Source organism: Ammodytes marinus (assembly GCF_949987685.1).
Source record: "Ammodytes marinus genome assembly, chromosome: 10".
NCBI classification, from domain to species: Eukaryota; Metazoa; Chordata; class Actinopteri; order Uranoscopiformes; family Ammodytidae; genus Ammodytes; species Ammodytes marinus.
In genome coordinates this window covers 26,461,848-26,477,633 of record NC_137214.1, presented here as the reverse complement: position 1 = coordinate 26,477,633, position 15,786 = coordinate 26,461,848, and the positions used below count along the sequence as shown (strand labels likewise).

General features: G+C 39.3%; 1 protein-coding gene across 1 annotated transcript; it reads left to right on the top strand.

Annotated features, from left to right (window-relative positions):
• The first annotated feature begins 5,150 nt into the window (after positions 1–5,150).
• LOC307256722 (protein-glutamine gamma-glutamyltransferase 5-like) lies at positions 5,151–15,130 on the top strand. Its single transcript, XM_080035806.1, has 18 exons — positions 5,151–5,289; positions 6,187–6,381; positions 6,518–6,760; positions 6,850–6,968; positions 7,080–7,208; positions 7,359–7,536; positions 7,756–7,903; positions 8,203–8,306; positions 8,487–8,723; positions 8,924–8,953; positions 9,053–9,094; positions 9,186–9,224; positions 9,820–9,849; positions 10,667–10,714; positions 10,953–11,168; positions 11,375–11,535; positions 12,810–12,949; positions 14,102–15,130. The coding sequence occupies exons 1-18, from the start codon at positions 5,256–5,258 to the stop codon at positions 14,271–14,273; spliced, it is 2,265 nt and encodes a 754-aa protein (XP_079891932.1). The 5' UTR covers positions 5,151–5,255; the 3' UTR covers positions 14,274–15,130.
• Positions 15,131–15,786: the final 656 nt, after the last annotated feature.

Sequence of the window (15,786 nt, the reverse complement as noted above, 5' to 3'; positions counted from 1 at the left end):
ATGATACTTATAGTAGATAGCTCTTCCGGTACAATTTCATGCATAAAACCCGATAAAACCTTACTGTAACCAAAAATGAATGCCATTAACGTTCATAAAGCGGTTGGTGTAAGCTTGGGGTTACAAGTATTGTAAATTACAAGCTTTCTTTTTACTAGTATTTGAGTAAAACATTTATTTATTTTTAATACAACACATTCTCCGATGACACATCACACACTTCATAATATCAACGTTTAATAAGGACATTTGTTTTGTTAACCATCTGACTTTTTTAAATGTTCTCGAAATATTTGAAAAACGTATTGTCTAAAGAATTCATCACTTCATAGAAAAACACAATTTACTTAAATATGGATTTAGATCAAACTGATCCACAACAATTGCAGTTGTGGCGCTGTACAAATATACACAGATGTATATAATAAAGAATATATGAGAGGAGTTTACATTTATCTAGAAAATGCCTTTGACAGGATTGACCATAGAATATTAAAGCGCAAACTGGAAGATATGGGATTAGTACCGAGTAGCACACAAATGGCTCTGTAACACTGTACCTTGACAATAGACATCAATATGTGCAAATAAACACAAGATTATTTACAAATAGAAAACTGAAATCTGAACACTAGTGTGAATTATGTTGGGAATTGGGAGTTGTGTGTCGAACAAAAGTCTTTTTTAAATGTATATACTTGGTTCGTTTCAGTCAGCTGTAAAATGTAAAAGGGATCTGACAAAATAATGAATGTTAAAAGGGCAGGCGTAATAAGCTAGTGCTTCAGCCTATGACTTTTTGGTCCTGTGTTCATCTTTTGTTTTCAATGCTAGAAGAATTAATTTAATGTTGATCTATTGTTCATCTTAGTCTTGCCTAAGCTTATTTATTTATTTATTATTCTTTCGGACAATTCCACACACTACACACTTTTCTCTTGCAAATATTCATACATCATACTTTGTGTTGTCCGAAGGGAGACGGAATATTAATACGTTGGAAAAGTAACAAAATAAACTGAACTAAACTGAACTAAACTAAACTAAATAGTGGCAACAGTGGTATCATTGGTTGAGTTCCAGGTCCAAACCTACCTGTATTATTTCATTCGTAAAGAAAGAACCCAAGCCCAAAACCACAAATTTTTTTTACATATGAGATCATATAAAAACAGATACAAGTTTTCAGTTTAACTAGAATTTTGGTTGGGTTCGTGTTCTCCTTTCAAGCTGAAATAAAGCCCACCCATTTAGTCACCTATAAGGGAAAGCATCCATGTATGAGAGAGAGTGACTGAGCATTAATGGTTCTCATCACACCAAAACTCCAAAAAATCAATCAGGAAGCCTCTAGTCAATGCATTGCAGCAATTAACTAGAATGGACGGAATGGCCTTTAACAGATCCAGATCAGAAACTCATTTGTTTTGAGGGAAGCAAATTAACGGGTGGCTCTGTTGATCTCCCTGCACGCAGCTGCCCTTCCTTAACACACACACACACACACACACACACACACACACACACACCGTCTAAGCATTAGTATGTGAATGGACTGAAAACCTCGGGAAAAAGCTGATGTTCAATGAAGGAGGATTGATCTGTGTGAACCCTTAATTTATGCTGCAAGCTTAAATCTGACACTATTTCACTTTCCATACGTATGGAGTGATGAGCACACTGCTGTTAATGGCTGCGGTTTGATTCCAGAGGCTGTCCATTTGATCTGTTTCACAGTTACAGTATGCATGCAGCAGTTAATTGCTAAATGTCTGTCCATCGTATTCGATGATGACGTTGCTCCACTTGAGCTGGGTTATTATGGGGGGTTACGTTGGTGCCATTTCATGTGGCTATGGAGGCCGATGCGCGCGATGCACTGAGGGTGGCATGACGGTTTTTGGTGAGGGTATACACCATGTCATCAGCCTTTCACTGATACCAACAGGGGTTTCAGGGATTGTGTGCAGCAGGCTGGTCCTGATAGCAAAACCCACTCCATGGAGGCAGCGGGATCCTTCTGGTAGTCCCTTCCAGAAGAAGGTATAACCTTCTCCCACCTCCGTTTGTGAGTCCTCTCCATGAAACCGGGTTTCACTCAGGGCTGCGATGTCGGTTTAGTTCATGTGCAACCAGTGCCGTCCTGCGCTGTGGGCGGCAGGAGAGCACACGTGCATCTAGGAGGGTGCGGACATTCCAAGTCGCGATCGTGAAGGGGATAATTAATAATTTGATCCGTTTCACAGTTACAGTATGCATGCAGCAGTAGGCTATACACACACACACCAACCCTGACAGTTCATCCTGGACAACAATACAAGACATTCAAGTTTCTAATTCTGGTTTTGACCTTTGGGAATAAGCAGATCACCGTTTTAACTAGAAGTGCAGGAGTCAGGTCTTTTCTTTCTGAACTGCTGACAGCGGCAACGCTTGGCGGGCTAAGTCAAATGCTCAGAATAAAGACAAAAAGCAAGAGCACACACACACACACACACACACACACACACACACACACACACACACACACACACACACACACACACACACACACACACACACACACACACACACACACACACACACACACACACACACACACACACACACACACACACACACACACACACACACACACACACACACACACACACACACACAGGAGATAGCTGTAGAGAGTAAAAAAGGCAAGGGTAATAGAGAGAGGGAGGAGAGTGTGGACAGCAGCATCCATCTCGTGCCAGTAGATTGCACTTTTTTTTCTTCCTATTGCCTGCTGAAGAAAAACCAGATGCCTTGCTAGGGGAGGTTTACCTAGGTTTGATCTCAGCTGTTTTAAGATGTGGAAGATAATAGTTCAAACTTGACAAATAAAGAACTATTTTGCATATTCCCCAGTGTCATGATCAAAGATATAGTCAAGAGCCTGAAGCTTGATCAGATAGATAGATAGATAGATAGATAGATAGATAGATAGATAGATAGATAGATAGATAGATAGATAGATAGATAGATAGGATAGATAGTACGAATGAATTGTATGAGGCCTATATAATATATAATTGTAAATAATACAACATAATGAATTTTGATAAAGAAGGCCTTCTTTATGTACCTGAGCTGTAAGAAAAATTATATATACTGTTGAAACAATGTTGCAATTGTTTGTGAGATTTTTTCCAACAGGTTCACCTGAGGACTGAGATAAACAGGTTAGCCAACACTGCTTTATGATATTTGCCAACAGGTGTGATTAACCAACCAGAAGTTGCAACATTAAGTATCTGTATGAAATGTAATAGGCATTAACGTGGGAACATGAGGGTTATGAGAGCAATGTTAAGATAAACTGGTTGGTGCTGTTGGGTGTGTGTCAAACAGGCCTAAGGACGCTGCTGCACATTAATAATAGTAATAATATAATAATAATCTTTATTTGTATAGCAACCTTCATACATTAAATGCAGCTCAGACTCCACATTTGTCAGAAATATTCACAAACAGCACACACTTTTTAAAATTGTTCATCGGTATTTATAATAATCTTCACTCAAAATTAGGTTCACTTTGATGTGGCCCAAAACTGAAATGATAGCAACATATCATTTATTATGGGACAGTAACTGACCTAAATGTTATTCTTGAGTAGGACTATTAACCTCTCTTACTGTCCTTGGGGTCAATTTGACCCCATTCATGTTTGACATCTCTAAATAAATGTTTACGATTTGTTTTTTTGGGCTCGCATCTTCGGTCTCTCTGCCCAGTGTGCCCACCTAAAATTTCTACTGGCCCACCCTAATCTGACTGTCTAGAACCGGGCCTTCTTAACGGGAATCGCTAGCCCGCCACCAATCAAATTACTCCGACTGAAAGACTGCCCAACGCCGATTGAACATGTTCAATCGGCTGAAAAGAAGCCCAACGACATCTACGACGGCCGATGTCACCGAACACACCAAACAGATTTGTGTCCCCGCCCCCTCCAGATTCTCCGATGGCCGATTATCGGGCCGGTGTGTCCTGGCCTTAAATGGGTTGGCTCAAGCAAAATGACGTAAACACTGTCACACTCTCGCATGCACCAAGTACGACGCAGGAGGAGCAGCATTAGTCGCAACCTGTGTCCGCCTGTGCAGGCACTTATTTCGGACACTTTTTCCTGGAAGCCTCGGAGGGAGAACCAGGCTGACAGCCGCGCAACCTTAACACTTTACCGTCAAATACAGCCAGGGTTAGGAGTTAAAGTTATTGGGGGACGAGATCAGCAAATAAAGATGGTCAAATAACTAAAGGAAGTCCCCCGCTCAGAATATTGAATTTTTATTAAATAATCGCTATCGCGTTTGCGGAAATATTAATCTCAAAAGGAATCTAGTTGTAGTCTTGCAAAATGAGACCCCCTGTCTTTTCAAAATCTCACTCTGACTGAAAACTAATGACTAGTTGTCTTCAGGTGTGAGTTAATTGTCTTTAGAGTCTTTTCAAAGTCTTTTAAAAGTCCTCTAGTGTAAGCCCAGCATAAGGTGCAAAATGATTGTGCCTTTGTTGCCACCTACTTGGTCACGCAACAATATTATTTTGTAAATTAACCACAGTGTAGAAAAGTAAATGCGATACTTTTAAAAGGTGTGTACAAAATGCTAAGCTGCATATAATTCAGTCATTACAATTTTCAAATTATTATTTTTTTAAATGAATGCCGGTCCTTGGAACAAAAACCACCTACAGTGACCTTGAGCAAGGTACTTATACCCCAACTGCCACTCAGGTGCTGCACTATATGAGGACACTCTCAGGAATACAGTATCTTGAGTGGATATGTGAAATAATATGAAAAGACAAATTGCACTCTAACCATTGACTAATAAATTAACTTAACTTAGGTATGTGACAGAGAGACAGGGCAGTTATACGTGTGAAAATAATTATTTGGTCCTGTGTTTTTTTCCTGGAATATATGGTGTATTGTTTTGCATTGTTTTATGTTACCCAGTCTGATAAAGCCTATTATTCATCAAAATAAAGATGTCATAATGCTATGGCTGAACTACATTTCTAAAACTCTAAAACTAGTTTATGTTACATACAGCCATACAAACTTACATGATGACAGACAACACAAAAATGTCTCCGCCCTTTGGCTGTCACCGGCGGAGAGGAGTTAAAAAGAGGGAGAGTGAGATTCTTATCAATGTGAAGCTGGAGTCTGCTTTGCAAAACTTCAGTCGCTTTGGAACTCCTGCTGTCACACCATGGAGCACATGCAACCGACAACTAACTTCCCTGGTAAGTTCTTCCTGCTTCCAGAGAAGGGTGTATGCGTGAAAAGTTCTTATCAAAATATAAGGTGGTCAATCACGTTACAACGTTGTATCAAATTTGATACAGATATACTTTTTTTTTATTGTAGTGGCATCTATATGCTGCAGTATGTGCATGCGTTTGAGCAACTTTAAAATGTTTTTTTGTTTTTGTAATGCCGTCAACTCTAACGGTTTTACACAAACACTTTCATCACTTGTCATTCTTCACTCACATTGAAGTCATCTAATTTCTGGCTTTGGTAAGACACATTCCAACAAACCTTTATTCACCCTCTACCAGAACACATAAATCAATTGCAAATAATATGTATTACATCCAACATGTACATTTAAAATGAATTATTTTATAAATGTTTTCTCAGAACATATTTATGGTCTTACTACTGTGTTTCGGCTATTTATTACTAAGGTTGTTAGGAATACACAAAGACAGGCTTTGCATTTCTGGCTGTAAACAGCTAGTCTATCAGGATGTTTTGGAATGTGAGGCTGTTCTTAGGTATGTGACAGAGTAGCAGTACAGTATTTCAACATGTGAACACAATGTAACAAATAATTACTTGGTTCAGGATTTTGTTTCCCGGAATAGATGGTGGGTTGTTTTGTATTTTATTATGTTACCTAGTCAGAAAGCCCACGATTCGTCCAGAACATGGTGTCACAATGAAATGACTGGCTTCTTTGAACTACATTCCTAAAACTGCCCTCTTCCCGTCTTTCCCTCTTCCTGTATTCCAGCTTGTGCTCCGTTTCTGTAGTTTTTGAAAGATCAATGTCATGCATCCGTGAGTGAAAAATATGTATTTCATACAGTCTTTAGATCAATTGGGGTTTCACAATACCTCATCTGTTTTCCCAGGTCATTACAGAAGCATCTGCCAGCTGAAGCTAGTCGACTTTGAGTCGAGTGAAAACCAAAATGACCATGAAACTGATGGGCTCAGCAAAAACCAGCTGGTGGTGCGACGAGGGAAAGCATTCAAAATCACTCTGAAGTTTGGGAGCCGGTCATGGGATCCTCGCTTGGAGAAGCTGATCCTGGAAGTTAGGCTAGGTATCAAAGATAGGATTAAGTCTGCTCATTTGAAAAGCATGGTGGTGTCGTTTGTAAGAGGGACATGATAACATGTCTTTGTTCAAAAAGTGTAGTCAAGTTTAGTAAAGTGCAAGTGTGTTCTCTCATCATACAGGCAAGGCATTCGTTAGATTCCCAGTCCAGTCCTCTGATGAGTATTCAGACCCCAGAGACTGGTCAGCCAAGATCTACCCAGGAGACAACCATCCTCAGTCAGCCACCATCCACATCTACCCACCTGTGAATTCCGCGGTGGCTTTGTATGAACTTGTGGTCCATATAGTGACTAACAGTGGTTATAACAACAGGTCCTACAAGACAGGAAAATTTGTGCTGGTCTGCAACCCTTGGCTGAAAGGTAGGTCTGTGGAGTTAAACTCCTTCTAGTGTCCAGAGTTTGTTTCATTATCATAGAAGTAGTTTCACACCATGACCGGTGCTTTACAGATGATCCAGTGTATATGCCAACGGATGACGAAATACAAGAGTACGTCAAGAGTGATTATGGATGTGTGTTTGTGGGCAGCACTAAAAATGTTGTTGGTCGGCCCTGGTCATTTGATCAGGTATGTGATGATTAACAAGATGCAACTCTCATGCATGGATAATATATAGTTCCATCATCATTTTCAGGAAAGGAAACAATCACACAATTATTTGTGTTTCCATGTTTGCAGTATGAATCTGGGGTCCTAGACGCATGTCTGAAGCTCCTAGAGGTCAGCCCACAACATGTAAAAGACCCAAACAAAGACTACGCCCGTCGATCAAGCCCCAGCTACATCAGCAAGGTGATCTGTGCTATGGTGAGAGAAACAAAACTGACAAATACTGTAGTATATGTGTGTGTGATAGATATGCACAAGCATGCATACACATCCCATCAAATACGTGTCCCTGCAGTTTCACATGGAAGAAAGGAAAAATGGTCAGTAATGTGTCTTATTCTATGCAAGGTGAACTGTAATGATGACCGCGGTATTCTACATGGAAATTGGGACGGCGACTACAAAGGTGGAGTCAGTCCAACAGAATGGACTGGCAGCGCCGACATTCTCCAGCGCTGGTTCTCCTCTAACTGTAAACCCGTGCAGTATGGACAGTGCTGGGTGTTTGCATCTGTCCTCTGTACAGGTCATTATAGTCATTTAATATATTAAAGTGTTATTGAGCTATTTCCAACGCAAAACAATGGTCCTTCTCGTATAATTTGTCTTGGCCTATACCTTTTAGATACCTGAGTCCAGAAGCATGTTTGGTCAGAAAGTAATAAAAGATTAATTTTACTTGTTGGGGTGGATGATTTCAAAATCCTTGTTTATCTGATGGTTACAGCTGACCTTTTCTTTTCAGTGCTGAGAGTGCTGGGGATTCCCTCCAGGGTGGTGACCGTTTTCAACGCAGCCCATGACACTGATGGCAACGTGAAAATAGAAGAATATTATACACCCAGAGGAGAAAAGTCCAATCATCCAAACTTCCGGTCAACGGACAGCATTTGGTTGGTGTCTCTGCAAAAAATAAATAAAGATAACACTTTTACTTTACCAAGCTATCAGAATTAGTTGTGTACCAATAAGCACTAAATTGATTTATCTTGACTACATCTTAGTTTTTCAAGTCTGCCTACATTTCTGAGAGCACATGCCAACACCACTCTCATATTCTTATGTGGGTGTGTTGTGCATTAGGCTGTGATCATATTAATTATACAGTATATACCTGAAAGCATGAACTTGTTTATTGCTGTATGCATTGTGCATTTGTTGAGAGTGTGTTTGCACATGTGTCCCCTTGCAGGAACTTCCATGTGTGGGTGGAGTGCTGGATGAAGAGACCAGACCTCGGTCCAGAGTACGATGGCTGGCATGTAGTGGACCCAACCCCCCAGGAGAAGAACAAAGGTAAGACTCAACATGGTGCTATAGTTTATTATTTCAAGTATATTAACGTCCAAAATTTAATGTTTTTAAATTTGGACAGCAGTCTTGAACACACAAATGAAAGATAATGGATAATGGATAATGGATTTGACTTGTTTGAGAATTTTGAGTAACTAGTAAAAATAAATTCATCACTTTCAGACCATGTATTCTGCTGTGGCCCTAGCCCAGTAGTTGGCATTCAACGACGTGAGTTAATGGTCGGACGTGATACCCCGTTCATCTGTGCTTCTGTTGATGCGGACGTCATACAAATGATTGTGAAGAATGGACAGGTGGTGCGGACGAAGGTGGACAAAGAGCGGGTGGGAAAGCTGATCTACACCAAGAGCATTGGTTCAGATTTACCGGAAAATCTGACTCAGACCTATAAAAAAAGTAAGACAGGTCTTTTAGGATTCTATAAAGAGATATTAACTTTGTTTCTCAGAAAACAAAATAAAAAAAAACAGGTCAGGTTCAGCGTTATTTAAAAAGCAGTCAATTTGTGAAATTGAACAGTAGAAGTCGGGTGTTTTCTGTCCATGTTTTCCACTTGTGTGAAAAAGTTTTTCTCCACTTTGTATTTTCCTTTCCAGAGAGGGAACCAGCAGGCATCTTCTGGGGAGGTCAGTGGTAGTGTAACAAAGCATCGTTACCCTCTACCAATCTGTGTTATCCACATTTGTTATAACAAATAATGTCTTGTTATTTTCTGTAATTTTTAGGTGGAAGAGGAGGAGGATTATCTTCATTTGACAGCTACAGTGGTAGTGTAACAAAGCATCTTAACCCTCTACCAATCTTTGATATCCACATTTGTTATTAAAAAAATGTTTTGTATTTATCGATCATTTTTAGGTGAAAGAGGAGGAGGATACCGTATCTCTAGATTGACTGGTCAGTGGCTATGCAACAAAGCATCTTCACCCTTCTTTCACCATGTGAACAAAGCCTACATGTGTGCACACATACACCTTAAAATCCTAATGAACAGCCTGTGGACGTTTTTACCTCTAGTGGTGCGATAAAGTTATACATGTCATACAAAGGGGTCCGAGTTCCACTTGTCTCACACATTCATGTGGGTGACACCACACATATTCTCTGTGGTCTGGTAAGGTCATGGTTAGGAGGGAAATCATTTCAAGTGCAGATTATTGAGATCTCTCTTCATCACTCAAACAAGCTTCACAACTCCTACATTTGTTTAGACATATGCCCCCACTACATTGTTGTTTTTTGTTTCCTATTTTTAACTTGGATAAAATCTTAGCAAAAACTTTTCACAAAGCACTTTTTCTAAACCATTGTTACTGAATGAGACAATAAAGGCTGTGTATTTCCATGAATAATGCTGCTCACACCATGGTTTCTGGTTAAGAAGACACAAAAGTGCCAACAAGTTTTCAGTTATGTTATTAATGAACTATTGACCCTTTTCCATGTTGATACTGTTACTTCTTTCATAACAAAATCTCCCTGACTTTTACAGAAAGTGATAACATAATGTCGCTTGACGCAGGTAAGCCTAAATTCCACTCATAATGTCACAAACCATATATATTTTGGCTCAATATTTTACAATATATTGTATATTTGCGTTTTATGTTTGCGGTTAGGTTTCATTCTCACTGGCAACATTACTGCAAAAATATATTATTCAAATCAAATTAGACTTTTTTCAAGTTGAATACCAGAAATTTCCCTACATGTGAGAAGAGTCCAGTTAGTTGGGATGCCTGCAGTGTTTTGCTTCAGTCAAAACTGTTTAGTATAAATGTACAGTATTGATGAGCCATGTCAGTCAAACCGCTGTCTATGTTGTGTACAAAAAAACTTACTTTGTAAATATTACTGTGATGTCACAGTAAAAGACATCACAGTAATATTTACAAAGTAAGTTTTTTTTAACCCTATATTTCTCTTTCTGTGATGTCACGAGAAAGAGAAATATAGGGTTAAAAACTCACTGCGATGGCCAAATAGGGCTTTGCAATATTTTGATTGTTTTACATTGAATGTAGTTGTCAGTGGGACGAACCAAGATCATCCTATTTAGTTTTCCTATAAAGATAATTCAATTTTTAGTGTGTTTTCTAATGACTAAACCGGTGCACACAGAAACACATGTGTTCTGTAATTAATCAGACCAGATACATCTTAGCCATGGATTATTGTTCCAGTTGTTTACTTATTTACAGAACTGCAGGGACCCTCAACTGACTTTGAGTTGTTCACTCACTTAAAAGCACACATTTATCACTTTGTTGAAGTACATTTTTGATTTGATGATTGATTTGGTTGCCTATTCCTTTACAAAACCTCTCTTTTTTGTATAGATGGCTCCCCTGAAATGTGTGAGATGAGTTGTTCGATACACGAACCAGGTATGACTTACTGCTTGATGGCTTTCAATTGAACATTCACAATCCAACTGAATTGGACCTATTATACTCCAAATGTTGGTCATTGGAGGTTGCTTGGCCGTCTGCTTGATTTTATTCGCCTGTGATTGAGGCACCAAACACTTCTAATTGGAAGAGATGACTAAATACTTTTTGGCCATCAAAAAACAATTTGAAAACCGTTTGACACACTGTACCTATCTGTCCCCTTCTACCCCAGAGGTAGAGTTGAAGGAGGTCATAGAGGTGTCCCTAGACATAAACGGGTCACCATCAGTCGGTAAGGACATCGACATGACCGTGACAATCACAAACAATTCAGACAGCCCTAAGGACATGGTGGAACACCTCAATGCTCAGATGAAAGAATACAACAGCGATCCCCAGAAGAGCTTCTGGGAAAAACGCGAAGAATTCAAAATAAAGCCGGGAGAAGGTGAGGAGCCCTCTGAATACCAAGACATTTAGGTTTCACAGACACTATGAATATGAACAGTCTCTGGCACTATTGTTGCATTACCTTAATTAATAGTATTTCATTTTCAATACAATTTGCCCTAACCCTAAAACAAACTAGTGTGATCATTTGCAACATATATTTGAGTTACTTTGTTTCTCCCACGTCATTCATGTTCTCTGCAGTTTTGAAGCGCCAGCACACTGTCCCTCGCTCTGAGTATGAAGGGAGCTTTACAGCTGATGGCATGGTGAACATGGCAGTGGTGATAAAGGACAAGGGGACTGATGAAAGATTCCTGGCTACCGAGGAGTTCAACTTGAGCCCACCACTGATGAACATAGAGGTACAGCAGCGCAGCATCCAGCCTACTCTCCAACTCAATCGTTATTACATTACATTAGTTGTCATTTAGCAGACACTTTTATCCAAAGCAACTTACAACTTGAGGTAGGCAGTTAGCATTAAGGGACTTGGAATCTATCCCAGAGTAGTTTTGAACTTCTGTTAGCTTTTTGTGGCCTGTAGGTTGTTCAGAGCTCATACGACTATAGTATTTGAGTAAAACGTTTATTTAATTTTAATACAACACATTCTCCGATGAAACATCACACACTTCATAATATCAACGTTTAATAAGGACATTTGTTTTGTAAACCATCTGACTTTTTTAAATGTTCTCGAAATATTTGAAAAACGTATTGTCTAAAGAATTCATCACTTCATAGAAAAACACAATTTACTTAAATATGGATTTAGATCAAACTGATCCACAACAATTGCAGTTGTGGCGCTGATAGAACAAATATCCACAGAGATATATAATAACGAATATATGAGAGGAGTTTACATTTATCTAAAAAATGCCTTTGACAGGATTGACCAGACTATTAAAGAGCAAACTGGAAGATATGGGATTAGAGGAGACTCCGAGTAGCACACAAATGGCTCAGTAACTATTGTACCTTTACAATAGACATCAATATGTGCAAATAAACACAAGATTATTTACAAAAACAAAACTGAAATTTGAACACTAGAGTGTAAATTATGTTGGGAATTGGGAGGTATGTGTCGACAAAAGTAATTTTTAATGTATATACTTTCAGTCAGCTGTAAAATGTAAAAGGGATCTGACAAAATAATTAATGTTAAAAGGGTAGGCGTAATAAGCTAATGCTTCAGCCTATAACTTTTTGGTCCTGTGTTTCTTGTTTATCTTTTGTTTTCAATGCTAGAAGCATTCATTTAATGTTGATCTATTGTTTATCTTAGTCTTGCCTAAGCTTATTATTAATACGTTGGAAAAGTAACAAAATAAACTGAACTAAACTAAATAGTGGCAAGCAACAAATAACATTGGTTGTGTTCCAGGTCCAAAGCTACCTGTATTATTTCATTCGTAAAGAAAGAACCCAAGACCAAAACCACACATGCAAACTCATTACAAACCATATCACAAAATGAATGTCCGAACACATTCAGAACAATTTAGCATTTTCACCAGTGTCATGATACAAAAATATTATCAAGGGCCTCAAGTTCGATCAGATAGATAGATATATATATATAGATAGATGTTGTCTAGTGTCTCATCATGTCACTATGACTTTTCCACAGATCGAAGGAGGGGACACTATCCAGGTGAAGAAGCAGTACAACGTTGTGGTTTCCTTCACCAATGTTTTAACTACAACTCTAAAAGAAGTTGAGTTGACTCTGCAGGGATCTGGCTTGCTAAAGACCAAAGCTAAGGCCAGGTAAGTTTGATGACAGTTAGACCTCAAAACACACTATAAATCATTAGGATTATTAGCATACTGATTAAGTTTGGTACAGGACTGGACTTCTGTGCAAATGTTTCATGTGTGGGAATGCATGTGTAGCTGTGGAATCAAATTTAATTTTCATTCCATTTAACTTGTATTTATCCTCGAGAGACCAATTGAGGGGTGACCCTCATTTACAATGACGTCGAGTTCAAAACAAATTCAAAGGAAAAACAACAATACATACAAAATATTCAATGCAAATACATCAAATACACAACAGGTGAAGAGAAAAAACAATTGAAACATTTACACAGTGGTGAAGAGTGGCAGCAATTAAAAATAAATGGGTGAAAGTACAATATAGCCTAATTAAAACAGTTACGACCCAGGATGGTGTGCTGTGAGTTTTGTGCAAATTCCTGCAGCGTATTATGAGATATAAACTTGAGGGGGAATGTTACGAACTGTAAGACAAATAAGTTTAAAGGTTGGTCATAATCGCATTAATCGTTTCGGATTTTATTTTCATATACGTGACAGGTAGCGAATATGCACACATAGAAACCTGGGGACCGTGTTGCTCTGAATTGCACGGTTCTTCCCAGTCCTTCAGGCTCAGTCATTTATTACTTTTGCTCCAGCTGCTCCGCCACTGCTACATGGTATTGTAGTTGTAGAAGAACAGGATTTTTTTTTAAGCATCAATAAACCTACTGTAAGTGGAGGTGAGATGCATCCACTTTACGTCTGTCAGTCAAGAACCATGTAATGGCCAAAGGAGGGAAAGCTCTCTTCCAATGTTTGCAACGTATTGTGTCCTCACTAAAACAAAACGAGTCACCCCAGCTAGGTGTGGCTAGCTAATTAGAGTAGAGATCCAAAGGAAATCTAAGGTTAAGAGGAAATAAATCACTATGCTCACTGCCTTGGCATTTGCGTTTTTGGCTTAAGAAGGTGCGGAACGAGTTCTGTGAGGCATAAATATGTCAGTGCCTGGCCTTGGGTTACTCAGTGTTTTTATTCATATTATTGAAGACTTTTGTGCAAGGCTACACTTGAGATATTGTGTGTGTGTGTGTGTGTGAGAGAGAGGTGGAAATATATAATATATAATACATGTTGCTTCTGTCTCTTGCCCAGAATGGGTAAATTGCCGCCAGGTGGAGAGATAGACCTCAAAGTGTCCATCATGGCCTCTTCCCCTGGCACTAAAGTGCTGGTGGCCACTTTGACACACGGCGACAGCCCCGCCCCTCTTGCCAGAACCTACCACAAAGTCACTGTGGTGAAACAGAAGAGTTCAACTGCATAAAAGCTTCAACAACAAGTGACAACTTCTTCAATTTGTTTTGGAGTAGTAATATTGATGGCACTTGTGAATTTCTCTGCACCTGATACTAGAAGATCTTTTTCAGTTATATAGCCGCATGTGTTAAAGGTTATGGGATTAGCTTACTGGAAACAGAATGGATCTAAGAATTGTTACCATTTAATTTTTTTGTGCAGCTGATTGTTTTTCCAATAATATTTGTCATTTTAGTGACCATTGTGGGGATGTTGAACTGCTCTCTGTTCTTCCATTTAAGTAATATCATTGTCTTGTGGATAGTTGGGGCTACAAATAAAGGTTTTGTGATCTGGGTTGAATATGTGTAATGGGATGGGGATAATGGACTTGTATGTGAGTTTGATAATGTGGTGGTTACCGTTCCCCAAAATGGCTTTGTGATGAAACCATGATTCATCTCATGTTGCAGTCATACAATTTACTAAGGTAGTACTGAGGGGCGGTATCACGTGCCTTTTCATTTATGTGTGTTCTGCAGAATCTGATAGTGTACATACTGGGAGTATGTATTGTTTTATTAATTGAGGGAGAAATTACTTTGAGAAATATATATCATTTTGGCCACATGCATGTGTGTCAGTACTATTTGCTGTAGTTTGGTCTGGCTTTGCGAGACTAGTGTGTCAGTGACCTCCCCCACTAATTCAATTCAAGCCTTTTATAGTCATTGTACTTTGCGATACAACAAATTGTCTTATCCACCTTAAATTAATTAGTTGATATGAGGGTACATATAAACTGGATGAGGGGGATTTTGCTGTTCTTTCTAAGTCTGTTGGATATGGTGCTTTAATAAAATTGCCACACAAGGGCGAAACAAATCTCTGCCTGAGCCTCCTCACTTTTACATATTAGAAGGCCAACCTCACAGGTTAGGTGGACAAAGCCAGAGTGCATGGAGGTCATCAGTTGAATTAAATGCAATTTTCTGAGTTACACTCATTATGTGCATGTTGAACCTTGACCTTGACGTTGTGCTACAATTTTTTATTGAAATAGTTGTATGTTTAATAAAAATAACTTCCAGCATATATAAACGCTAATATATCTTTTTTTTTTGGGACGGATTGATTTCAAGACTAGACTACAGCTGAGAACACACCGGGCGCGTTGGCGCTTTGGGCCAAAGCGACCAACGCGCCCGATCTGGCGCTTGGTCATTTTGTGTCAAAAAGTGGTTCAACGCGTCGCTTCGCAGCTAGTCTCCCCCCCATATATTTATTCCCCTAATCAACCATGGCTGCGATCAGAACCGACCCGACACAACAGCGATCATGTCCGCACAAAAACAACAACAACACGGCCAACAATTGTGCCAAAAGACAAATAAACAGCAACGGAACGGAACAAATAGCCAGGCAGCCAGCCGTAAATACATTCCCTCCTCGGTGTTTGCCTCGGTGTTGTCCTCCGCCTCCGGTCCTCGTGTCTGTGACGTCGGGTCAAGCTCACCGCTGATTGGCCAACGCGGCTAAAC